This window comes from Neltuma alba, unplaced genomic scaffold (genome assembly GCF_004799145.2).
Source record: "Neltuma alba isolate B1F8T4 unplaced genomic scaffold, ASM479914v2 tig00011454_pilon, whole genome shotgun sequence".
Lineage (NCBI taxonomy): Eukaryota > Viridiplantae > Streptophyta > Magnoliopsida > Fabales > Fabaceae > Neltuma > Neltuma alba.
The window spans coordinates 246,172-273,852 of NW_021636129.1; the positions used below are offsets into that span (position 1 = coordinate 246,172).

General features: G+C 31.2%; 1 protein-coding gene across 1 annotated transcript in view; it reads left to right on the forward strand.

Moving 5' to 3' along the window:
- The window catches only part of LOC114713724 (uncharacterized), a 57,849-nt gene extending 30,439 nt beyond the window's left edge, over positions 1–27,410 (forward strand). The window contains exons 6-13 of the mRNA XM_028898404.1: positions 22,234–22,313; positions 23,067–23,141; positions 23,296–23,409; positions 25,021–25,158; positions 25,951–26,055; positions 26,149–26,232; positions 26,332–26,445; positions 26,646–27,410. Of these exons, the coding sequence (XP_028754237.1) occupies positions 22,234–22,313; positions 23,067–23,141; positions 23,296–23,409; positions 25,021–25,158; positions 25,951–26,055; positions 26,149–26,232; positions 26,332–26,445; positions 26,646–27,410 (1,475 nt within the window). The remainder of the gene's footprint in view (positions 1–22,233; positions 22,314–23,066; positions 23,142–23,295; positions 23,410–25,020; positions 25,159–25,950; positions 26,056–26,148; positions 26,233–26,331; positions 26,446–26,645) is intronic.
- The last annotated feature ends 271 nt before the right edge of the window (positions 27,411–27,681 follow it).

The following is a 27,681-nucleotide window of genomic DNA, read 5'->3' on the forward strand; positions in this document are numbered from 1 at the left end:
AGGACCAAAATCAACTTTATAATTAGATCATATGTTAAGGATCGGATGAGTAAGATATACTACCTCCAATTCTTAATATAAAAACTTAGTTGACTTTTATTTTGATCTTAAATATAAAACCTCAGTCCACTTTATCTCTTATATTTATTCAATTTTTCAAGATAATCCTTGTAATAATAGTAGTCCTAGCTAATACATTTGATTAGCAAGGATATTTTAGAAAAAACAACACCTATTTATTACGAATAACTAACTTAACTAGGTTTCTTAATCTACTCAAATTAGTTTACTGACTCTTATATTTTTAAGGACCAAATGTAGCATATATTATGATATGATCCAGTTGATTGGGATAGACTTGTGCAATTTGAAGCATCTTTCTTTGGCATCCTTCAACATGGAAACAATTTATGATCTTGAAAGACTTCAAATTGCAAGTCCTGTGAATTCAAGCTTGAAAATCCTGATTTTACAAAGATTGGATGGGCTAAGAAGCATATGTGTGGGACCAAAGAATCTTCATCTGAGCTTTCAAAATATTTTCAAGCTAACAATAAGTAGATGCAATCAGCTGAAATTTATTTTGCCTGCGTCTATCTCGAAAAGCCATCCATGTTTAAGACACCCAGAGGTATCAAATTGTGAAGAGCTAGAGCACGTTATTGAGGATGATGATGAAGAATGTTGCTTGCCAAATCTCCATTGGATTACGGTGAATAATTGTGAGAGGTTGAAAAGCCTATTCTCTATCCCCACACGTGGTAGCTTTCCACAGCTCTCAGTGTTGGTTATATTTGATGCCCTAGAGCTGGAGCAAGTATTTGGAAGGAAGCAAAGCACAACACAAGAATTGCACATCAACCATGTGTTTCCAAACCTATTTGTGATAGATCTTCACTATCTACCAAAACTTCATACCATTTGGCCTGCAATTGATTCCTAGGCCATGATATACCGCCAAGTCGAGGATCGTCCCAATATTTCTTCAACATCAACTGATAATGAGCCCCGAGACAGTAAGCACATCGGAAAGAATTAATTAATTATTTAAAACAATTGCTTTATACTTGCTATGATTTTTCTCATTTTAATATATATTTGGAATTGTTTGTTTGGTCAGGATATGTGCGATGGTTTGGAGAATCCGAGAGGAACAAGGGCAACATGGATTACGATGATCTTTATGAACGGCGTATTAATGTATGTATCGAAGTAAAATGGGTCAATCTAAAGAAAGAGAAAGCATGGGGACACAGGATAATGAACGAAGCACACGCCAAACTTAAAGAAACTTAATGGGCCTGCTGTTCTCGAACCAATAGGCTATCATTACACCTTTTTTATTCTTAGTTTAAATGTTTTATCATCTTTTCAAATTCACCGCGCATTGTCTGGGACAAACTGTTTTTATACTGGCCCTTCCATCCTTAATATAAAAATTAGTTTAATATTTTTAAATAGATTAAACAAATTAGTTAAGTTAGTTATTTATAATATATAGATGTTGTCTTCTTTAAATTACTCTTGTTAATCATGTGTATTAGCTACAATTACTATTTGATGAAACATTTAATATGTGCAACTACTACAAGGACTACTTTAGAGAAAAATGGATAAATATAAGAGACAAAGTGGATTGGGATCATATATTTAGGACCAAATTGAGTGTCAAACTAACCCTTATATTAAGGGCCGGAGGTACCTCTAGTCTTTAATACAAGACCTAATTAACTAATTTGAGTAGATTAAGAATATTAGTAACATTAGTTAATATTATGTGTTTTTTCTAAAATACCATAAACATCCTTTTTTAATTTCCTCCCTCCTTATCTTACTTGATTATTATTGGAAGAATATCAATGAGGTTAATTTGAAAAAAAATTAATAAATACATGAAATAGGTCTTATATATAGGACCAACATCAACTCCCTAATCAGCTCTTATATTAAGGACTGGAGGAGTATTTTTTAATCAATTCTATAAAAAATTTGAATAAACAATTTGTCCGTTTGATTTAAATAGTAGTCATAATAGAAAATCGTGTTTATAAAATTATCTTTATTACAGTACATTTTAATTCATAATAGTTCATTGACAGAATTTTTTTATCCGCAAAATGTTCACTAAATCCACGTAATGATGAAGTAAACAATATGTTGATAAGTTGAATTGCATCGTTTTTAAGTCAAATTGGTAAACATTTTTTTAGTACCTAGATCTCTGTGATTTTTTTACCCGCACCATTTCCTGCTCCTTCACAAATTGAATTGCCACAGGTAAGATTATCATATTTTCTATTGTCAATCCTTTTCATTCCACTTGCATTATGTTTAAGGTCTTCTAGGATTTTAGCTGACCAACTTTTTATTGTTTTCAAGATCTTTTATTTTGTATCTCTCGGGTTCCTAGATGAATCCATGTCACTTTCATTAGTTACATTGATAGCCCGTTTGTTACGCTGAAAATTTTGAGAAGGAAAAGGTAAATCATGATTTTCCATTGGGAAAATACGTTTGGCAGCAAAATCTTCCTAGAAGCAATTTTTCGGCGACGGAAAATTTTATGTTGCTGAACTATGAGTGAACTATGGGGGAGGAAGATTATTGCGTTACCCAACTCATCAACAACGACAAGGTGTTCAATGTTGCTGGGTTGGTGGCTATATCCTTGCCTGTGCTATAAATGAGCAAATTCAAATTTGATGCTTACTTCTTTTCTTGTCATATCTTAAATTTTATTTGACATAACTTTCTCAATTTAAGTTCAAATTGGGCAAATGACCTATCATTGGAAAAATCTGAGTCTAGTTTCTACCGAAATAAAACCTATTCAGAAATATTTATATTTTTAAAACTATGAATAAAATAGTGAAAAAAGGTCATAAACGTTTTAGATATGACATTTGTTGAATTTATTACAATGTCTCACAAATTATAAATATTTTCGAAGTGAAACTTGCTATATATAAATATAGACTCAATAAGCTTTTCAATAACATCTACGTCAGCTGGTCAAAAAAAAAATCTACTTCAATAAAAAATGCTTTCATATGAAATAGATATGATTTTTCAAATCTAGTAAGAAAAACATTTCTGACTCTTGTTCACTATTTTGATTATAACTTTGAAATTACAAAGCATTTTTGAATGAGTCTTGTGCATTAAACACTAGGCTCAGAAAGTTTTTCAACGATAGTTCATTTGCTCAATTTGAGTTTATGTTGAGAAATTATATCTAATAAAAAATTGCTCTGTTCAATGCATTAAAAAAATAAAGCATAACTGAGGCCAAAGATTCAGCAGGTGAATTGGAATTTTGTGGAAATGTTCGAACTTATTGATCATGAATTGAAACATGAATATCATATTTTAATGGATGAATGGAAATTCGAATTTACTTCACTGAATGCCAATTTTCCACCCACTTTACGAAGAAGTGTCTTTGGTTTGCTGCTTAGTTCCAACTTGGGTATGAAATTTCAATAGAGGAAAGAAAATTGGATTTTAATAATTGAAATCCAAATTTCCAAAAATTGACATTTAATTTGATTTTATTTATGTCCATTCGGGTTTATAAATTGCTTGATCATACTTCTTTCCTTTTTTTTCTTGTGGATGTACTTTCATTCTATACTGTGTTTAGTATTTATTTATTTTCATATTGAGTGTTTTGTTCAAAGTTCTCTATTATATTTTATTTATATTTGTTATTTAATTTAATATCTATATTATTTTTATATTTTTATTGAATATTCATTGTTATTTATTTTTTTGTAATTCATTTTTATTCTTTTTTAATTATTAAATTTTAATAATATTATTACGTAAGCTTAAAAAGCTTTTTCATTTAATAATATTAAGGGTAATATGATAAAATTGGTCAATTTTCCAATATACTTTCATCCAACTAAACATACATTTTTTCATAAACCCATTTTCATTCCAATGTTTACCAAACAGGCCCTCAACCAGAAAATTTTCATTCCATTCCATTTTATTCCTTTCCATTCTTTCCCGTTCTGACTAATTGGCCTTGAATATTGCTGCTGAAAGGCAAATTTACAATGGCAACTTCATAGAGTCACCGCTGAAAGCCACTTTTAGCAGCATCATTCTAAGTGATGAGTATAAATGTTGCTGCTGAAAATTTACACTTTGTCAGACTTTTATTTATAACTTTCAATGTCACGATTTAAAGTTTATACTTTATCAGTCTTTTATTGATGACTTTCAAAATTGTTGATAAAAATCACCGTTAAAAGTATAATTGAAAGCTAAACTTTATCATACTTGTAGTTCGTGACATCGAAAGTCACCACTGCTGAAAGTCAACCATCAACTTCTTAGGGTTGCCAATGACAGTCTCACCTTTTATATTTTGCATGCATCCACACAACCCAAATGCTTCCCTTGGAGGTTGCCGCTGGCCCATCCAAAATGCTGTCGTTTATTGATTCATTCGGTTTCTTATATGTTGCTGTTTGTGGGAGCTAGGTTGTATAGAAACTTATAGAGATTCGTACATATGTTTATTGGCTTTTAATTAAGACTTGGTTTGCATGGACACAGTTCGTCTTTTGATTGCCGACTAAGGTGGTCATTTTTCTTAAAAGAAATGACCACTCTCGTCCTAAATATAAGTCATGTGTAGTATATTTAATTTTTTTAATTTTACCTTTATTTAATTCTCATTGGAAAGAGAGAAAGAATGGAAGGATATGAGAATGATTTATAAATATAGAAAGAAAGGGGAAAAAAAAACTATGATAAGGGTAAAATTGGAAAATTTTGTTAACTTAATGCAGTTTTTGGTATGTAAAAATGTGTTACAAATGACTTATATTAAAAATTAAAGTGGTAGATGTTACCATAATTTATAGAGTTAATTTGTTTGGCACAGCTTGCTGATTTTATTATAGCAATTGAAGGAGTTATTTTCCCATAAAAGAGTGGTTGGTTTTATGCGGAGCCAAAGGTAGCTTTCATATTAAACGCATGTTTTTTTAGATCACGAATCTTATTAGAGAGAACATGAGTTAAATTAATAAAATAATTGAATAAAAACACTTTCCAGCTCTACTGTCCTCGATCTTTGCCATCCCACTATCACATTCTCTGTGTTAAAAATCTTTTTCATGCTACTTGCATTATATTTATATATTTTGTGGTACATTGGTTTTACTACTTTTTAGTGTGACCAAGGCCTAATGGACAATGGTTATCGGTCTCCACTATAAAATTTAAAATAATGAGTCTCGTGAAATGTGCTATTTTGAAAATGAGTATGACTGTGCTGGTAAAAAAAAAAGGAAAAAGAAAATGAGTATTATTGTGCTGGTCAAGGAAAAAAAAAAGAAAATGAGTATTATTGTATCTAATTAACTATAATCTGGCATTGGATGTCACATGGAGATAGAATAATAAATAACGTCACAGCCTGTCATGGGATGGTTACCGAAAAGATCAATTAATGAAACCCAACAAGAATTGCTTACGTGTTTTTAGGTTTTTATCAATGGTTTAGGTAAGACTGTGAAAATCACATTAAAAAGATTTGGAGTTTCGGCTTTTGTTTCAGAGTTTGTCCATTGAAGAAAGGAACCTGTCTTTTTTCAAGCTTCGTTTTCTTGCAGTTGAATTACTTTTTCACTCTCATTTCTGTTGATCATTGTTATCGTCATTCTTCTTCTTGTTTAGAAAGGAAAAAAAGTTGTGTTTAAATCTTCTTTCAGCCCAATCGTTGTTCTCACAGTTTCTTTTCTTAAAAAAAAAAAAGGACAAAAAAAAAAAAGAGGCTTTTGTATCAAAGGCATTGCAACCGTAGCGCATAGAAATCTGAGAGGTAAGGATTTGTACTCCATTATACTTACATTTTTTTATACACGCATATGTGTGTACACACACACACATATATATTTCTTAGATCTCGGTTGGTCACGTGTGAAGCATGCATGAAGATTTTGACTCCTGCTTTCAAATTAGTATAACTCAATGAGGACCCATATATGTATTGTATCTTAAACTTTCTTTGACATTTTTTTCCTTTTAGATCTTGCTTGGTCACTTGAAGCATACTTGAAGATTTTGATTCCTGTTTCCAGGTTAGAAAAGGCATAGCCTTAACTGTAAATTTCATTTATTTCTAGATAATTTTACTGCTTCCTTAAATTATAAATCAAGGTGGGTACATATATTCACATGGAGTATAAAATTAATCGAATGTTCTATGATTTCTGAGCAATGTGCCTCCTTATATTTTTATATTTCATATGCATGTTGACGCTTGTTTGGTCTAGCTTCCCGTATCTAGAAAGTTTCTTGTTAATTTATGTCAGTATGAAAACAAGAATTACTTACGTGTTTTTGGGTTTTTTTACCAAAATCGTATCGATAGCAATTTAGATATAAGTAAAAAAATTGATCTGGGTTTGTGGATTACTTTTTTTAATGTGATTTTCACAGTCTTACCTTAACCATTTTGTTTAAAAATTTTAAATTATTTATCTAACTCTCAAACTTACATCATTTAAATTATATGACAAAAATGCATTTAAAATTGTTTTAGCCATTTAGAGAAACCTAAATAAATAGATTTGAACTGATGTGATAGAAAATTAAAATTATAAAATTTTATAATTTAATCAAAATTCATAAATTTTATGACATATTAAATAATTTTTTAATAAATACATCATTTAATAATTGTTTGTTGTATAAAAAAGTAGTTTTTTTAACAAAAGTTTATGTTTGGCATAAAAACAAATACAAATGTTTAAATAATTCTTATGTTAATGAAAGGTATTTTAGTAAAAATAAAAGTTCAAGAGTCAAAGACATGGAATCCCAAATATATAAGGAATATTTGAGTAACATATATTTTAATTTTAAGGGAGGTCAATATGCATTTTCAAAATAGAGGAAAAATTTTATAATTCAGATAAAACAGAGGGGTGTTAGTGTACTTTACTCAAAAATAAATATCTTGATAGGAAATAGATTTAATTGTATATTTGTCAAATTTTTCTTGTAGGGTAGAGTTTAATTGGAAGCATATTACACCTTTCTATATAAATAATATTTTCTATATCCAAACATCAATATTTTTTAACATTTGAATCAAAAAATATTTTTTTTAATTATCAACAACAAATGTGCATAAGTTAAGTAAAATATCTTTTTTACAATCTTTAGTCTGACTTTTTACACCAATTATAATTAGTTGAATGTATAAAATATTTTTATTCTGGCCGGTTAAAATTTTAACTGATGGAGAACTCTCATACCAAAAATGTTACCGGTTATATTTTTTACCTTGTCTTCGCAACAATCACTATATTCTTAGTCTCGCTGTAGAAATATTATTTTGCACTGATCTAAATCTCTGAGTATTAGAAAATCCATACACTTTTATCGTAATACATTGTTTTCGTTGTAGCAAATACACACGTATGTTGTTCTCACTGTCTAAAAACGTCCTGCTTTGTTACCGTTACATCTTTGTGTGTGTGTGAGGGGGACTATTAGTTCCTGATTTATTTATGCTTCAATTTTTAATACTATGTTTAAATTGAGAGAAAATCAAGGGACAAATTGTCATGTAAGTCAGATATATTATTCTGAATCAGCCTCAAAGCTTCCTGTGAGTCACTCTTAAGCAGAATTTTCCGAAAACCTCCATCCCAAGCCCTCTTTAGCCCCACAAGACTGCCCCGTCATTCCGAAGTAAGTGCGTCTCCGTTTTGTAGGCGTAGCTGGAAGCCTTCCAAAACATTGTCAAGACTATTGAGTAAGATACCTCCACAAGCTGCATTCTGAGTAACAGAAGAGAAAGCCCCATCCAATTCAAGGCATGCGTCATAGCTATCAGAGGGAGAGCCATTCATTGTGTGAACACCCTTGCGATTGTTAATGTTTACACTTCTCAACTTTTCATGGGCATTTATCATACTGCCCATAATAGCCTCTCCTCTAGCAAGGATTGAACTAATCTCGGAGTCTCCGTTGGAGTGAATCCTCTCGTTTCTACCCCTCCCGATATTAGCCAGCAAAGAATGGTGAAGAGACCCTTTCCAGTGCCCACTTCTAGTGGACAATTTCTGTCTCATATTCAACTGAAACCAATTCGACATGGAGCTACTGAAGAAAGTAGCGTGATACGATGGTTTAATCCATTTCCTGCCAACTTGCATTTATTTTTGTGACTACTTATTTTTGGTGTGACCAATGCCTAATGGTTATCCGTTCTCAATATAAAATGTCAAATGATGAGCCTTGTGAAATGTGCTACTTTGAAACTGAGTATTAGTAGCACTAATTAATTATAATCCGGCTTCAGATTTCATGTGGAGATAAAATAATAAATAATAAAGGCACAGCCTGTCATGGGGTGGCATGATAAAAGATCAATATATATATATATATATATATTAATGAATCCGAAAGAAAACAAAGACAACAATAAATAAACAAAGAATTTAGAGCTTACGTCACTTTTAATACGTAATAACAAGAGATTTTTAATCAAATTAATTAATGCTTGCTAATTATATATGCCAATGCCCCCTCTACTATTGACCAAACTAGCCGGTTTATCTGTGCTTCTTCTCTCTGCAATTTCTGTGCTCTTCTTGGCTTCTCACTGTCCTTTCTCTCTCCAATTACAAAAAGCTTTTGAGTTCTAGCTGGCTTCTGTTTGGGAGTTTGTCTACCTTATTTCCTTACATTTGAATATATCCTTCGTTTGCTTTGCTCTCCTTAATTTGTTGCCCTTTTCTCTCCATCTTTGTGTGCTCTTCTACTTGTCTTCTTGCTTTTAGTTTTCCCTCGCTGTCGTCATTTTTTCTACTTCTTCCTCTTTCAAAACAAAATCAAAATTCCTTCTCAAATCATATAAGCAGTTCGGACTTTTTGGTTCTTTGTATTTTAAAATCTTTCCTTTAGATCTTCTCTTCGTTAGTCATCGTTACTGTTATTGTTGTTCTTCTCCTTCTTGTTTAGAGAAAACCAATAAAAAAAAAATTGTTAAAATCTTCTTTCTGCCTACTACTTTACACCTTTTTCTTTGTATTTAAGTTTTTCATTTGATTTTTCTCTCCACTATCGTTGTTCTCATAATTCCTTCTCTCGAAAAACCAAAAAAAAACCAAGAAAACAAAAAGAAAACAAAAAATGGATTTTATACCAGAGGCATTGAAGCCGCGTTGCATATAGATATCTTTGAGAGGTAAAAATTTGTACTCCATGATATGTATGTGTATTATCTCTTACAACTTGCTTTAACTTATTTTTTATTTCTCAGATCTTAGATCTTGGTTGGTCAGGTGAAACATACTTGAAGATCCCGATTCCTGTTTCCAGGTTAGTATATACTTGGTTTTAATAGTAAATTTCGTTTATTCATACAAAACTGTTTTAGGTTTCTGAAATTATAAACCAGGATGGGTTATGTATATCCTACTTCAGGTCCTTAATATAAATATCAGCTGATTAATTTAAAGAGATTAAGGAAGTTATTAAAGGCTTGTTTGGATTCTTGTTTTGGAAACAATTTTCTGTTTTTAAAAATAAAAAAATGGTTTGGTAATTTGTTTTTGGTTGGTTGTTCTAAAAAAAAAAACAGTACTTTGTTTTAAAAAACTAAAAAACTAAAACAATTTTTTGATTTTTTTTTTGTTTTTGTATTTTGTATTTTGTATTTTATGTTTTGAAAAATTGAAGAGTCTTCTTTTCTTCTTACTCACCACTCGCCGCATATCAGCTACCGCTTGACAAGTGTAATTTTTTTTTCTTCGAATGTGATTTTTTAAAATAATTATCTAGATTTTTTGTTTGCTTTTTCTATTCTCAAAACTTGTTTTAAGAAACAGTTTTATAAAAGTGTTTTAAGAACAAGAAAACAAAAAACAGAACTATACAAGACCTAAATTTCTTCATACCTGATCTCTCTAAAATCGCATGTCTATCATTAAATTATATATTAATTTATAAGTGAAGCAAGTTAGTTTGGAGAAAATGATAAATGTAAATACTTTAAGATAATTTAATAATTTTTTTAATATCTTCAAATTAGTTAACTAGTTCTGATATTAAGGACTTGAGATAGTATGTATTTTTACTCGCAGCATAAAGTTAACTGTATTTTATTCCTGCACAAAACTGTATAGTTGTATTACCATGGTTTAATTTGTAAACGCTAACCAGACCAGCTGGCTTGGTTCAGGAAATGACGATATAGCCACTTATTAGTCAGAGTATCCAAGTTTATTAGTACAAAATTAAATAAACATGCATGAAACTCATCCTTTGATAAGAATGAGTTTAGCATCATGAACAAAACTGAAACTAAATAAAATAATTAACAATTTAAAAATGGGTTACGTGTCACTATCATCTATCACTTTGAATTATTTTCCCAATAACATTCCGAATGATAAACTAGTTCTTGATACATTCGATATTATAAAATATATTTTATATTAAAAATTGGTTAAATAGTAGTTAAGGTATCGAAGTATTTTTTAAGTAGCACTCAATAGCGTAAAGTAATTTTTTTGTGCATATGATGACACCATGGAAGATATTGTTATATTGGAGTCGGGCTGATGAGAGAGAAGGTCCGCAGCCCGTGATAAACACTTTTAAAAAAGAAAAAAAAAAAGGATGCACCATATTTATTCAAAATCATACCCATCAAGAACCATTTTTTATCGTAGTATTGGTAATATTTTTTATAAAACCTCTTGGGGCGGTAAGCATAATAAGTTGCAGTATTGCACGCTACTCCCTCCCACCATCCTATTTAAAAGAACCAAACTAATTAATTAGGAGTGAAATTTAGGTCGTATTTCTAAATTATATATAATTCTTACAGGAATATAATAGGGAAAAAATATCTCATGTTGATGATGTGTAATTATTCATATGTATTGTTGCGCACTTCATATATATTTGATTGACCTTGTCACTATCAAATATAAATGTTGGGTTACTCTTGTGATTGAATTTGAAAAAAAATAAGATAAAATAAAATATTCTAACCTTCTTTACATTTTGGCTTAATTATAGGGACCTCTTTTTTATTTTGAAAACATACAATTAAATCCAAACAGTTAAATCCATCAGGAATATATAAAAATATGATTTTTTTTAAATTAACAACTGTATTAGAAAAAATTTTATTTACTATTTTATCCTTCATCATACTAAATCCCTAATTTTGACTAAAATTATTTTGAGGAATATTTCAAAATTTTTTTCTTTTCCTTAATTTCATTTTTTTTTATTTTTAGAAATATTTATTTTTATAATGTCTTCTGGGACAAAAACTTAAACAAGTTAATTAATGTAGACCTAAAAAATTTGATTAAGTAAATATGTTTATAAATATTTGTAAAAAACATTTTGTTTAAAAATTTTAAGTATCACATTTTAAATTATTTACATCCCAAACTTACATCATTTAAATTATATGATAAGAATGCATTCAAAATTTTTTAGCCATTTAAAGAAACCTAAATAAATAGATTTGAATTGATTTGAAGGAAAATTAAAATTATAAAATTTTATAATTTAATCAAAATTGATAAATTTTATGACATATTATAAGGTTTGAAAATAGATGTATTAAAATAATTGTTTGTTGTATAAAAAAGTAGTTTTTTTCACAAAATTTTTGTTTGGCGTAAAAACAAATATAAATGTTTAAATAATTCTTATATTAATGAAAGGTATTTTTGTAAAAATAAAAGTTCAAGAGTCAAAGAAATGAAATTATTTTTTATTCTGGCCGGTTAAAATTTTAACTGATGTAGAATTCTCACATCAAAAATATCACCGGTTATATTTTTAAACTTGTCTTCGCAACAATCACTATATTGCTAGTGTCGCTGTAGAAATGTTATTTTGCACTAATTTAAATTTATGAGTAATAGAAAATCCATACACTTTTATGGTAATAGTAGTATATTGTTCTCATTGTAACAAATACGCACGTATGCTGTTCTCACCGTCTAAAAACGTCCGGGTTTGTTACCGTTACATCTATGTGTGCGTGTGAGAGAGAATATTAGTTCCTCATTTATTTATGCTTCAATTTGTTGGACTTGAGAGAAAATCAAGGGACAAAAAAATAGAGGGGAGAGAAAATAGGGAGAGGAAAAAAGTGAAGAGATAATATTCCTCCTTGTGTTTGTATAGATGAGGGAAAATGGAGAGAAAAGTAAATGCATGACATTTATAATGACAACAACACCTTTATTTAATTTTAAACAATTTTTTCAAGTAATGGCATGAAAAATAAAGTCAAATATTTTATTTCAAAATTTAAATAGTTAGCAAAATATATTTCCTCACGAGTTAAATTAATAAAAAGAAAGTTAGAGTAAAAATAAAGTTGTAAGAATGACAATATTATACTTGTATCCTGAATTATTAAAATCAAAATAAAAATTCCTTAAGAAACTCAAGTTTTATTATTTCATTTATAATTTTAATTTATAATTATTAATATTATAGTTATATAATAGATATGATAATTTGGGGAGAAAAATACATCAAACCAACACCATTTTTTTCCTTCTTACTTTTCTCTTGCTTCTACTTTCTCCTCCAATCCCAACAAGGAAAAATCCATTTCTTCTCTTTTTTCTCCCTACTTTTCTCCTCTCCTTAATTTTCTTCCCATCCAATTATTACCTATTCATATAGCTAAAATCTCAAACTCTCTCATTTCCGTTTTACAGATCTTGGCTCGTTGAATCACGTGAAGCTTGAAGCCTTTGCTTACATCCAAGTTAGTATGGATATTCATAATTTCATCTATAGAAAATTTTCATGGCTTACTTTGATTGCCACTTATTGCTTTATCGTGTAAGCTCTCAAATTAATTATCTAAATTAACCCTATATAGTATGGAGGGCAACCTTGGTCATCTCTTCCTATGAGGAGCTCCGTTAAAGTTTTGAAAAGCTTTTTAATTAAAAAAAACATGATGTAGAGAAAGAAAGAGTGGAAAAGAAAGTCGATTTTAGGAAAATAAATTAAAAAAAAGAAGGGAAAATAACAATAATTAAAAGAAAACAAAAGGAACAAAGACTTTACTAGAATTATGCACTTTCCGAGGATGTTGATGAGTGGTTATCAAGATTCAAAAGAATCAGGAGTTTGCATAAAAATTAATTACTAAATCAAAAGAAAAAACCCTAGATAACATCTAAGTCATGATTAATTTATTAACAATTATACCTAGAGAGCTAGCATATAATCACCTTTTAATTATCATTTAAAAATCACTTAGCTTGTGAATTCAATTAAACAATTATATCCTGTCCCTTAAAAAGAGTAATCTATCAAAAACCCTAAAATATGAACTACTTGTGCAAATCAAAATAGAAATCTATAAAGATAAACACTCATTGAATCATGAGAAAACTGAAAATATATTTATTGAAAACTTCAAAACACAATTGTTCAACTAAAACACATATTTAATAACAATCCATAAAGATAGAAATCCTAACCTATGGGGGATTGAAATATGGAAACTCACAAACTCCCTAATATAGATGGAAACTCAAGCCATGTCATCTTGTCCTCAAGAACATAGAGGACTAGCCACACATATGGCTAGATGACACCATAATGATAAAAAGAAAATAATAAAAAAAAAACAGTGAAACAACTAAACACAAGAGAAAACTAAGTGTATGCTTGTGCTTGTGTAGTGTAGATGACTTCGTTCTTCTCTAAGGCTCTCTTGAATCCATTCTAATTGAATGAGAAACCCGTGAGACCTTTAGTTTGATCTTTTATCTTCTTTTATCTTGTAATCTTGATAGAACTTTGAATTTGAATGCTCTTGATTTGGTGTGATATTAATGGCAACCAAAGAAAAGAGCTTTTGAATTTAAATGATATTGGATAAAAGGATAATATTTTAAATTTGAATAAAGATATGATGGTGGAATTAACTAGGGTTAGGGTTTGGGAGGAAGATGAAGATGATAACATGGATATTTGAGATATTAAATAGGTAATGGATATCTGGTGGTTATTTCACGAAATTTAATAAAAAATATGAATAAAATATTTATTCAAATTCAAAACACGATAAAGGAATTATCCATAAAAGAAATTAATTATTCAAGCTTTTTAATTTATGGTGGAAGATAAGATATATTTTGGCTAGATATTTTGAATAATTTTCAATTAGATAATTGGAAAATCCTCTTTTAATGCCAAGTGGTTGCCACAAATGTAATTTTCGTGGGGTCTATATTTTGTTTGATAGAATATTCCCTGGAATTAAAGCAAAAATACCTTTCAAGAGAGAAATTATAAAAAATATAATAAAAAAATGCACTTTTAAGCAATTAATTTGAATACTTTTTTAAATTCAAAATATGAGTGTCTTCTGCATTTTAAACCCTTTCAACATTATAAAATTCCTTAATTATATATAAAAATATATTATAAAATAGAGATACATCAATAAATAAAAATTAAATGCACTGCAAGTATGACCAAACCCAGTATAAAGGAATCAAGGTCATCTAGGATTGGAGTACATTCTTCAATTTTTCTCAAGCCTAGATTTGGTCTCTAAGTATTTTTTTTATATAATTTCCAAGAAAATGTCTTGTTCTTAGATGAAATTTCTTTAAAATATGCTTTAAAATAGATTCTCCATTTCCTGGGCATAAAATTTTTTTTATAAATTCAAATTAACTTTAAAATAATTTGTCCACTATTGTTTCCTAATTATTTGAGGCCTCGTGTCATTTTTAAAAAAATTAAATTTAGCTAATCATCCTATAGTTAGCCAAATTTCAAGAATTTTCTAAATTTCATTTATGAGATGATTTTCTCATTTAGACCTCAATTGAGCCTCCAATAGAGTCCAAAAAATTGTTTTCTACCTTCCTAAGTTTCAACGAATTTTTCCTGAAATTTTAGGCATAATTTTCAAAATTACCCTTATGCACTCCTAATTTTTATAAATTATACTTTGGCTCCCACTTGGGACTGCAGCTTTAATTATGCTTTTGCAAGTTTACTTTCTTATTTGGCCTTTGGCTAACCTTTAGTTATCCGTTTAGCTTATTTTATTTGAAAATATCAAGTGCTATAATTGTTCTATTTTTTTAGGACATTTTTGGGACTTTTGCTCAACTAAGATTAATAACCACTTGTACTAATTCTTAAAATTCTAAACCCAAAATGTGGAATATGACAATTGGGAACAAATCAAATTTCACAATAGTCAAGCAACAGTCAAAGAATGAATTTTAGTAGAAGTAAATTATTTGAGTTAAATTAACAGACATGCTAGTAACTCTAAAGAAATGCAATCAATTAACTAGAGGAACTTTAGGAATTCTAATCCCCCTTACAAAATACAATTCATTTCCTTTTCATTATTAGTTACTTTAATTTTAATTTTAAAGTCAAGAGTCTTCTAAATTAGGAAGAAATGTCTTCCATTGAGCTCATACCCTCTCTTGACTACACAGGGCATTTGAATATCTCAGGTGAACTTGAGTTGCTCAACCATTGGTCTATGAGCAACTGCCTTATTTTAAGGGAAGATTACGAAATCCACATTCAAACTAAAGGTGGCCAATCACTAGAATGATGCAAATATTTTCATTCTAAGCACTAAAATCATTTTAAAATATCAGTAATTAGAGATAAAAACAAAAAAAAAATTACAAAGATTAAAGCAAAAATTAATTAATTAATTAAGTATTCAACAAAATAGAGAGTAGGTAACTCCCTGATTAGATATTAAAATCAACCTAAATCCATAAAAATTAGAGTTATTAGTATTCTCATAGAATTCAAAAAAATCCATATTATTCATAACTTGTGAATAAAGTTGTATCTCTTTAGACTTGTATATAAATTGCTATCTATGTGATTTTGGTCTTGATCATTCATATAATTGATTTTAGGAAATATGCATCTTCTTTAAAATATTTTACACACACAATTACATGCGTGAAGTAGAGAGAGATGTCATTCTTTTATGATCTCTCCCTGCTATTGAAGAGAACTCCAACAATTAACCACTCCTTATGGATTTAAATAAACAAATATTTAGTACGGTTTTGATTAGTATGCATATTGTAATCTTAGGTCATAGTAGGCAAGTACCTAGATGTGCCGATTTAATTTATTTTGTAACCATAATCCCATATGCATGTTAGATGGTTGGGTCAGAAACCTGTAGCAATCTTGCAACACCATTCATCCAATGCTTGGCGAGTAAAGCATGGGACGAACTTCGGTACCTGCGTAAATACAAGAGTTATGTTCAAGACTTCAAAAATGAACGAGGAAAGTTGTTAGCTACAGTGGAAAGTGTAAATTTAAATATAAAAGAAGCCGGGAAAATAAATGAGACTCTAATTGACCCAAGAGTTCAAGACTGGCTTAAAAGAGCCAATGAAGTTCCACAACCAGACAATCAACCAACCAAATGCTGTGGCTTGTGCACAAATTGCTGCTCACAAATTGCACAAGCCAAGGATTTGTATAGTTGGACGAATGATCTAATCCCGAAATTGATCGCTGAAGCTAATGAATTTGATGCATTTGCACATGCAGCTGGAGTGCCAGGCATGGAATTCTATTCACAAAATTTCATGTCTTTTAAGAGTAGAAAGGCGAAATTTGAGGAACTCAAGAAGGAATTAAGAGATGACAATAAACATATGATAGGATTGCAAGGGTTTGGAGGAACGGGGAAATCCACAATGGCAATAGAAGTTGGGATACAAGTTGAAGAAACAAATTCCTTTGATAGAGTCATGTTCATTAGTGTGTCTACCCCTGTGGACAAGAAAAGGATTCAAGATGACATTGCAAAGAAATTAGAATTGCAGTTAGAAGAAGAGAAGCTATTGACCCACGCGGAACAAATATGGAACAGGATTGCTTATGCAGGAAAGGTGCTCATAATACTTGATGATGTCTGGGAAAAGCTTGATCTTAAGAATTTAGGGATTCAGCCAGGCTTCCATAGAAAGGGTTATTGCACTGTTTTGCTAACCACACGTTATGTGGATGTTTGTAACGACATGGAATGCCAAAAGAAGATTAAACTAGAGGAGTTAGATGAGAATGATGCATTGAATCTTTTCCTTTATCATGTTGGTCAGGATTGCCATGATGATTTGAAGAAGGTGGTAGTGGATATTGTGAATGAGTGTGGAAGATTACCAGTTATAATTGTCGCAATGGCAAAATCCTTAAAAGACTGGCCTGCAAAAGATTGGCAACGTGCTTTGATAGCATTAAGAAGTGCGAATGAACCCTCAAGTCATGGGATTGTTGATGAAAATATGACAAAGTTTTATAATTCTTTGAAGTTAAGCTATACTTATCTGAAAGATAAACAAGCCCAAGTTCTGTTCTTGCTGTGCTCTATATTCCCAAAAGCTTATGACATACCAATAGAGCTTTTAAGCAGGATTGCCATAGGATTAGGGCTATTTGGAGAAGCTGACAAATATGATGCAAAAAGAAGTCAAGTGTATGTGAAGAAAAACAAGCTTATAAATTCTTCTTTATTGTTGAAGGCTGGTGAAGAATGTGTAAAGATGCATGATTTGATTCGTGAAGTGATCATAGAGATAGCAGATGAAGAGATTCAAGTGGTCATGAAGTCTAATATGAATTTGAAGGAGAATATGAAATATTCATCTTGGAATACAAATGGCTTTCCCAATTGTTTTAATGATAGCAAACTTGAGGTTCTCTTAGTATGGATAAATGCAAATGGTTCTTTGGAAGTTCCAAATACAGTCTTTGCAGGGATGAAGAGTCTTAGAGTTCTGCTTTTGCATTCAAAAATTGAGTTTGGAAGAACTTTAGCCCTCTCGCTACCCAAATCAATTCAATCGTTGAAACATATTCGAACACTATCTCTCATAAATTGGGAGTTAGGTGATATATCTATGTTGATAAGGAACTTAAAAGATCTTGAGTCTCTAGAATTGACTAATTGTTCAATTCTTGAATTGCCAAATGAAATTAGTGAGCTAGGCAAATTGAGATATCTATGCTTGATGCGTTGTTCGCTTGAAAAGAACAATCCATTTGAAGTGATTGCTAGTTGTTCAAAACTAGAAGAGTTGTATTATATCTCGAATGATGATCATATGCCTATCGACACACAGGTTCCTCAAATAAATATACCCCTTCCTCAATATCAAATATATCATATAGATGGTAGCAGGTTCTCCGCATTCGATTCTTGTCAGTTGGATACTTCAATAAAAACAAGTTTCAAGCCAGCCAAGTTACAAAGAATGTTCTCCAAAGAAATAATTAAATCCTTGGCAGCAAGAGCAGAGATTTTGGAGTTAGAAGGAGGTGATGAATCTAGCTGGAGCAATCTTCTTCCTGACATTGTTTCAATTGAAGATCAAGCTACGAAAGATTTAATCAAGCTTTCTTTGAAGACATGGTCAAAGATGAAGTGTTTGATACATACTAAACATCTTCAACTTACATCTGGTATGGCTATCTTCCGGAAGTTAGCTGAACTGCAACTTGTTGAAGTGGATGTGAGAGAAATATGTAATGGTCCTTATCCTCATGGCTTTCTCAACCAACTTGAGAAGCTAGAGTTAAGGGATTGTGAAAAGTTGGAAAGCACATTATTTAAAGGCAAGCTAGAGCTGGGTAGTCTTAAGTCCATAGAAGTAAAGGATTGTTCAATGTCGTGCCTTTTTCATCCATCCACTGCCCAAAGTCTTAGAAAGCTAGAAACTTTGAAGATTGCTAGATGTTCTAATCTGAAATACATAATAAGGGATGAGGGATCATCAGGAAAGGTGAAAGCGGATGATAAAGATCCCAATCCAAGGAGTCATGACTCAATGTTTCAAAAACTGAAACTCTTCAGTATTAAAGGATGTGACGAATTGGAATTCATGTTGCCAATTTCTTTTTGTGATGACCTTCCTACACTTGAAAATGCGAAGATTTCTGAGTGTGACAATCTAAAATACATGTTTGGGCAATATCCAGAAGAGAGAGGGTTGCATCAAATGCAAAAAGAAAACATACTCTGTTCGTTGAAAGTGCTGTCTATTCTAAAAGTTCCTTCATTCGTCAACATATATCCAGATTGTCATCTCCCACAAAAATCAGAAGCAAATACAACTGAAGGGTCAAAGGCAAAAGACAAGAGTCCAGGTCGCAATGTCTCTTGTGGTTCTTTATGTTGTTTTATGCCAAAATCAAAAGCTACAAAAGAAGATGAGTCATCTACTTCCAAGGCAACTCAGTTGAACCATACTAGCCCACAGGTACATATATATGTTCCTCCCTCGCACTTTTATCAATGCTACATGTGTTTCTTTGCATTGAGAGAATTAAATAAGTGTTAATTTAAAAAAGGGAATTGTTAGAATAAATAATCACCCATTACTTTCAAAAATTATGTTGATCAAATTTGTTATAACGCTTAGGCTAAAATAATATTAAAAAAAGCCCCAACATTTAAGTCATTTATAGATGACCTCCATAGCGCAATTCAAATTTTAAAGTTAACCTCCCTATATTTTTTTTTATCTTTTCACATAGTTTAACGAAAAAATTCGGGAAAAGTCTCCCATTAAAAAAATTTTTGGTGAGAAGGATGTAAATTAGAATTTGGATATTTTGTGTGTACAAATTTTACAGAGTATTAAAAACTTTTGTATATAAAGTTTATCAAATACTTCTCGCCAATAATAAATTCCTTTTTCTACTTTACACTAAATATATAGTAGTTCTCTTTCAAAAAAATCATAGTCAGCAACAACACTAAAATTTCTAGGTTTGTATGTGCTTGTGATTTTTATGCCACAATTTTTGGTTTTTTTTTTTTTAAACTGACAAATAGGTCTGTAACATGCGGAGAGGTTTTCTGGGTATTTTACTTCTGGTGGAAAGAATACTTTTGCAGGTTTAATCTCATTTGTTCAGGATAGTTCGGTACTGAATATGGGGAAACGTGTTGTTTGTGCGAAAAAGGCATGAATTATTTATGTCAAACATATATATTGCTTTAGTATTTGTGGCTTTTGCCAAAAAATGTTTGTCTATTTTTTTCTTTTTTAATATAATTTAGAGTCTCTCCAAGTCACTTTAAACTTGAGACTAATCTCTATCAGGTTGAGAACATTAAGTTAAAATTCTCCTAACAAATGTCATTCTCAGAATTTTAACTTGTGTTCTCCTCCTTACGAGGATGAGACCATTTATCATCTCAACCAACAACTTGTTGGTAAAGTATTTGTCTCTTTATTCATATTGCAATCTATATAATTTTATTCTCAACCTCATGGTTGATATCTATTAAGTAGATAACTTATTTTGTCCGCAAATTAAAAAAATTACTTTTGTATACATATAAATCAAATTACAAAATTTGTCCACATACATGCTACAGGGTGCAGGGCATTCACAACAAATTACTTATCCACATCAAATTTACACTGGCTTTTTTTTAAACAATCAACCTTTTAAATTTTGCTTCATTGTTTCATTAAATTAATTTAGAAGAATTTAGAAGGTCGAAAATTAAAATTTTTAATAAGTTGTAACATACTGGCTGAGATGTAGTAAAGATTAAGTTAGATAAGATGTGAAAAAAAATCTTTGGTTTTACTTATTTATTAAAAAAAAATTGAACCCGCTTTCACGTCCATTCTCCAATATGGTGCTACGACTTGATATATTTGTTTGGAATGCAGGATAAATATGTTGGCAATAGAGCACATGGAATTTTTACGCCACCGTTGTACCCGGGCAATTTGAGAGAGATGAAAATCAACAGAATTTCAAACTTAAGGTCACTATTTTCTGTATCCATCGCCTCATCAATGTTAATGTTAGAAAAATTGGAAGTCGTCCTCTGTGATGAGCTAGAGCATATAGTAATGGAGGAGGTAGACGGTCATCATCATCATATGAGTTCCAACTCTATATTTCCCAACTTGCGCACCATTGAAATCATCGAATGTCACAAATTGGAATATGTATTTCCAGTTTCTTGTTCTACAAACCTTGTGCTCTTGGAATCGGTGCATATCCAGGGGGCTAGAGAGTTGAAATATGTATTTGGAAAATCTTGTGGTGATGATAAGTTACTTCAAAAAAATCATAATACTAAGATTCATCTCCCAGCTCTCAACAAACTAAGCCTTAGTGAAGTACCAAATATGGTTATGTGCCCTAAAAACTATTATGTGGAAGCATCATCTCTAGAAGGCATCACTTTGAGTGAATGTCAGCAACTTCCTATAAACTCTTTTATAGAAGTATCAGTGGAGGGGCATATAGGACAAGAAAAAGTCTCGAGAAAAAAGGTAATTAATTATTTTTCAACAGTCAGTTTATGATTATTGATGTATTGCTTTGTTCTTTGATAATTATATGTGTGTTTGTTATGACATTATATAGGTAATTGGGATGCGCTTGTGCAATTTGAGACATCTGTCTTTGGCATTATTGGACATGGAAACAATTTATGATCTGGAAAGACTTCAAATTGCATGTCCTGTGAATTCAAGCTTGAAAACCCTGATTTTGGAAAACTTGGATGGGTTAAGAAACATGTGTGGGACCAACAAATCACCTCAGCTTTCAATATCTTTACAAGCTAAAAATCGACGGGTGCGATCAGCTGGAATTCATTTTGCCTACATCTATCTCGAGAAGCCTGCCATGTTTGAGACACCTAAAGGTATCAGAGTGTGGAGAGCTAGAGCGCATCATTGAGGATGACGATGATGAAGAATATTCTTTCCCAAATCTCCTTAGGATTATTGTGGACGACTGCGAGAGGCTGAAATGCCTATTCTCTATCTCCACACGTGGCAGCTTTCCACAGCTCTCGTTGTTGAGCATATCACATGCCCCAGTGCTAAAGCAAGTATTTGGAGGGAAGCAGGGCGCAACACAAGAGTTGCATGTCAAGCACGTGTTCCCAAGGCTATTTGTGATAAGCCTTGATCATCTGCCGAAACTTCATACCATCTGCCCTGCAATTGATTTCCAAACCGTGATATACCGTGACGTTGAGGATTGTCCCAACCTCTCATTGACTTCAACTGATAATTTTGAGTTCATTGATAGTAAGTATCCAAAAGATTATTTAATTATATGTTTACGATTCCTATATAATTGCTATGACTTTTCTCATTATAATATATTTTTGGAATTGCTTTGTTTGGTTAGGTTATATGGATTGTTTTCACGAATCTGAGAATGCGAAGGGCAACATGGATGACGATGATCTTTCTGAACAGCTTCTTAATGTAAGTACCAAAATAAAATGGGTCAATCTAAGGACAGAGAAAGCAGGGGGAGACAGGATAATGAACGATGCATACACCAAACTTAAATAAACTTAATGGGCCTCTTCTTCTTGAACCGATGGCCTATCATTACACCATTTTTATTTTTAGTTTCAGTGTTTTATTATCTTTTCAAATTCACCGTGCATTGTTTGGGACAAATTGTTTTAATCAGTTCTATAAAAAAAAATTGAATAAACAACTTGTCATTTCATTCAACCCATGGAATGGTGATCGAAATAAACCATATTTTAGCTTGGAAAAAAATTGCTTGAGTCTCATCAAGAAAATTAAATATACAAATGTCTCTAAAAATTTATATTTTACGGATGAAACTTGTATATTCACAAATTAAATTTAATCATTTATGTTTACAGATCAAACTTTTATTTTTACAAGTTGAATTGCATCATTTTTAAGTCAAATTGGAAAAAAAATTTATAGCACCTATATCTCTGTGATTAATTTAATTAATTGAAAGCCTACGGTTATTTTGTTAATAAAAATATTTTTAAAAAAGAGTAAAGATGCAATTTTGCCCTTAAATTTATTTCTCAGGTACACCAAGCACTCTGTTTTTTTTTTTTTTTTAAGTGCTAAACAAAATATTATTGATAAAATTGCAGCTAAGATGGGGCAAATTTCATTCTTTTTACCCTTTCAAAAAGGGCTCATCTCATATACTATCTAACCATATTCACGGATATGTTCCAGAGGGCAAGAGAAGTAGCAGAGAAGGTTATAAAGAGAGATCGACCAGCAGCACAACAAAACAATGGTTCATCAAATGTATGTATACTATACTTTCCTATAATCTGCCACACCTAAGAAGGCAGCAAATATATTTCTCTCTTACTTATTGCTTTTCCTATTGCTTATAAATTTTTGGTGCAACATTAATTCATAACTTTTTAATTCCTTTGAGGTCTCCTATATGTTGCAGATTAAGGAAATAACAGAGGCATGTGTTGAAGACGGTCCAAAAGCAGAGGAGGCCGAAGAAGCTGATGAAGGGAAGGATTCAGAACAAACTAGCAACAACCCTGCTCCTTCACAAGTAACATTATCATATGTTTAAAATACGATACCATTTGATTTTTCCTCCAACACAGCATCTTCTCAACTAAGTTCATACTTTATTATATTACCTTATTTTCAGTGACTAACGTTAGAAAACACACACATTATAAATTCATCATACTTTACACTTCTCTAAAATAAAATAGCTTTACATAAACATCAAACAGTTCCACATTTTATTAACATATTGTAAGTTCAGATAAACCAAAGCAGTGAAAAATGAAATTGTTAAACAAGTTCTTCTTTCTGATATAGCAGCAAAAACATCACCATCATCTAATTCAGATATTTTCAGAGAAAATGCCCACAAACACCTTCACTTGTTTTTATATATTGTAAAATTTAATTAGCTAGTAAAGAATATTGTTGATGAAGAGATGGCGGTAGAACTCACAGCAAGCTAAATTACTTCTTTAATTTGTGCTATGCAACAAATTATGAAGGAAACATTGAAGTCAAGCTCTCAAGGAGGTTCTAAATTAGAGGAAGCTCTTGGAACAAATAAAATCATGAGTCCAGAATCAAGCCAGTCATCACCGACAGCATTTGTTGTTCCTTCAGAAAATGAGCATCCACGTGTAAGAATATATAGTCCTTCTTGATATATAGGATGAATTTATGGTAAATGATATAATTTTATGGTTTTTTTTTTTTTTGCATATTTATATTGATTTAGGACAATGAGGATCGCATTGTGGGTGAGGGCTAGAGAATCACACTTAGTTAACGAGCACTACAAAAAGCAGAACTTGACATGCGTCTTGGTGATTCACAAAAGTTTAATTAACAATCTACAAAAGACTATATATATATGTATTCTAATGTTTTATTGTCACAGTCAATAAGTTTTCCCAGAATTAATGTATATGTGTGTGTACTTTTTAATTAAATATATTTTTTCTCACATTTTTTATTTATATTTAAATTAAGTTTTTTCAAAATTAAAATTATATGGCCCGGCTGAAAATATCATTTTCAAGCTAACACTCTGGGCGATTTTTTTTTCTTTCCGGTACTCCTGGAAGATAATTCACGAGTTTTTAAAAACCACGCTAGGATTCAAATTAACTTGATTCCGAATAGCAGTAAAAAAATTTTAATTTTCTTATAAAATATTAAAGTTATTATTGATATATCAATAATTTCACTTGACCAAATTTTGTGTCTATTTTTATTTATTTTATTATTAACTTTTGAAATACTATTTATTTTCTCACTTTTGATGAGTCACAAGGAGCAGCAGCGTTTGACTGCTCATTTGGATGACAAGAGCACTCTTACTCTATAGTGATGCTAATACAAATTATTTTTTATTTTTTATTTTTACCAAAACATTGTTATTCAAAATTTTTGTATACAATTAGTCGATTATGTGTGTGTGTGTGTGTGTGGGTGTGGGTGTATTGCGTATATCTGGTATGCATTGCATATCAGAAGCACAATAAACTGTGATTCAGATATGCCAGAGACATCAACAAATATATATCTGTCTCACTTATTGCCTTCTTGATTGCTTCCAAATTTTGGTACAATATCATTAAATTAAATCCGGAACTTTTTAATTTCTTCGTGATCTCCTATGTTACAGATTAAGGAAATCACAGAGGCAAGTGATGAAGACAGTCCAAAATCAGAGGAAGCTACAAAAGCTGGTGACGTCAAGGATTCAGAACAAACCAACAAATCCGCACCATTTGCTGCTTCTTCACAAATTGAATCTCCACAAGTAAGATTATCATATTTTACAATACAAAACAAATGAATTAAATATATGCGTCCTTCCGAACATTCATAGATCTATGTTTTCATGTAGAGTGAAAGAGGATTTCATTTGCATTCTGGAGATCCACAATCAAAACCATCTGATTTTAACTCCAACACAGCATCTTTTAAAGTCTATACTTTATCGCCTTATTTTGATTGATTAATGTTAGACTTTAACAGCATGAAAACACATGCATTATAAATTCATCATACTTTAAAATTTCCTAAAATGAAATAGACTTGCACAAACATCAAATAGTACTTTCTCCATTAACATATTGTAAGTTCATTGAGTACCAAAGCAACAGCAAATAAAATTGTTAAACGAATTCCTATTTCTGATACGACAGCAACAACGACACCATCATCTGATTCTGAGATCTAGCAAATCCCCAACAAACACCGTCACTTGTTTTTATATATATTGTAAAACTTATTAGCTAGTAAAGAATAATTGTTGATAAAGAGATGGTGCTAGAACTCACTACAAGCTAAATTACTTTTTTGTCCTATGCAACAAATTATAAAGGAAACATTAAAGTCAACCCCTCAAGATGGTTCTAAATTAGATGAAGCTCTCAGAACAAATCAAATCATCAGTCCAGAATCAAGCAAGTCATCACCAACAACATTTGTTGTTCCTTCAGAAAATGAGCATCCACATGTGAGAATATAGTCCTGCCTGATATATAGGATGAATTTATGGTAAATGATATAATCTTATGGTGCTTTTTGCGTATTTTTGTTGATTTAGGATAATAATAAGGATCACATTGAGGGCGGGGGCAAGAGAATCACACTTGATCAACAAGCACTATCAAAAACACAACCTGATATGCATCTTGACGATTCACAAAAGGTTAATTAACAATCTACAAATAATTACGGCTTTCATTTACCCTTGTTTGATTGTCACAAAAACAAGAAACTGATGTCATTTAATGCTGTGCAGAATAGTGAAGCAAGTGTTGGTGAAACATCAAATAAAATTGCAATGCCAATTCCATCAACTACTACTGAAACAAGCTCCCCATTGGTAAATAACTACTCTTTTCATTTACCGTTGTTTGATTGCAGCACTATTGTAGTTTACTATCGTTGGTTGAAACTAATTTTTCTATTCTTCTGGTTTTAGATCCCTTCAATCTCTACTCCCATGAAGCCTCAAATATCATCTTTAGCTACTGAAACAAAAGCAGAGACTTCACAATCAGACCATCTAGATATTTACATTACTGAATCTGCACAAGTATGTTTTATAATTTAACACATTGTTTTTTAGGGTATAATGTTTTTCCTTTAAAACAAGTAACAATAAATGTTGTGTTCATTAGCATTTATAGCTCCACTTTATTCATTAGAGTCCTACATGTTTCAGGGAAAAAAAATCATATTTTTTATTGGATTCAATTAGTAAGAATAATATTTGTTTCCTCTTTTTCACTTCAGGATGAAATTAAGGCCAGTCAAACAGAAACTTGCATGCCTTATGTGTCTAAACAACTTGAGGATGATGAACTAATGAGATTATTCCAAACAATGGAGGAAGGTGCTGCTCATGAAGATGATATCACTAAGGCTCTTGCTGATTTGGAAGTCTCATTGAAGATGAATCTAAATGAAATAGCTAGCTCCGAAGAAAGCAGACTTTGCCTTCAAAATTCTCTTCACATCTTGTCCTCGCATAGTTCCGATGATGGACTCAAAGCTACAATACACTCTTTACAACAAGAAATCGAAACTATTCTATCTTCCTTCAAGCAAGCCTGTTCTGCCATTGACGCAACGACCAAGCTTGAACAAAAAGAGAAGCTGATGGTTGAACAACGTTCACAACGAAAAGAAGCAGCAATGACTCTTTTATCTGAAATTCACAAGACTCAAAATTCTATGGTTGAGGCTCAAACAAGGGAAGAAGTGTTGAAGGAGCAAATCTCTAAGTTACAGGATGAACTGTGTAACAAAGAAAAAGTAATCAAAGAGTGTGAGGTCAAACTTTCGTCTCTACAAGAGCAAAAGAAGAAGTGTGTTTCAGACACCATGGGATTCAAAAAAGAGTTGGAAGCAGTGAAGAAAGAAAGGTCTCACATGGTGGTTGACCAAATAAAAGCAAGGCATCAACTAGAGAATGTGAACTCCAAGTGGTCTTCTTGTCTAGCCAATTTGAAGAAAACCTCATTACATTTGGGAATTCATCTTAAGCAGAAGCTTTGAATGTTGAAGACTGTTTCTGTTTTGGACTGTACTGCTAACTTGATCCACTGCCTTGTGGATATAAATGATGGTACTTTTGCTTATGTGTCTTGTGTTTATGGTTTCCCTAATTTTGTTAACCGTCATTTATTATGGGACTGGATTTTAAATACTGAATCTAAGGTTAATGGGCCCTGGATATTAGTGGGAGATTTTAATCAAGTGCTTTATGGTGAGGATAAGTTGAGCACTTCTTGAGCTAATCAATTTCGTCGATTGATGTTTGATGCTC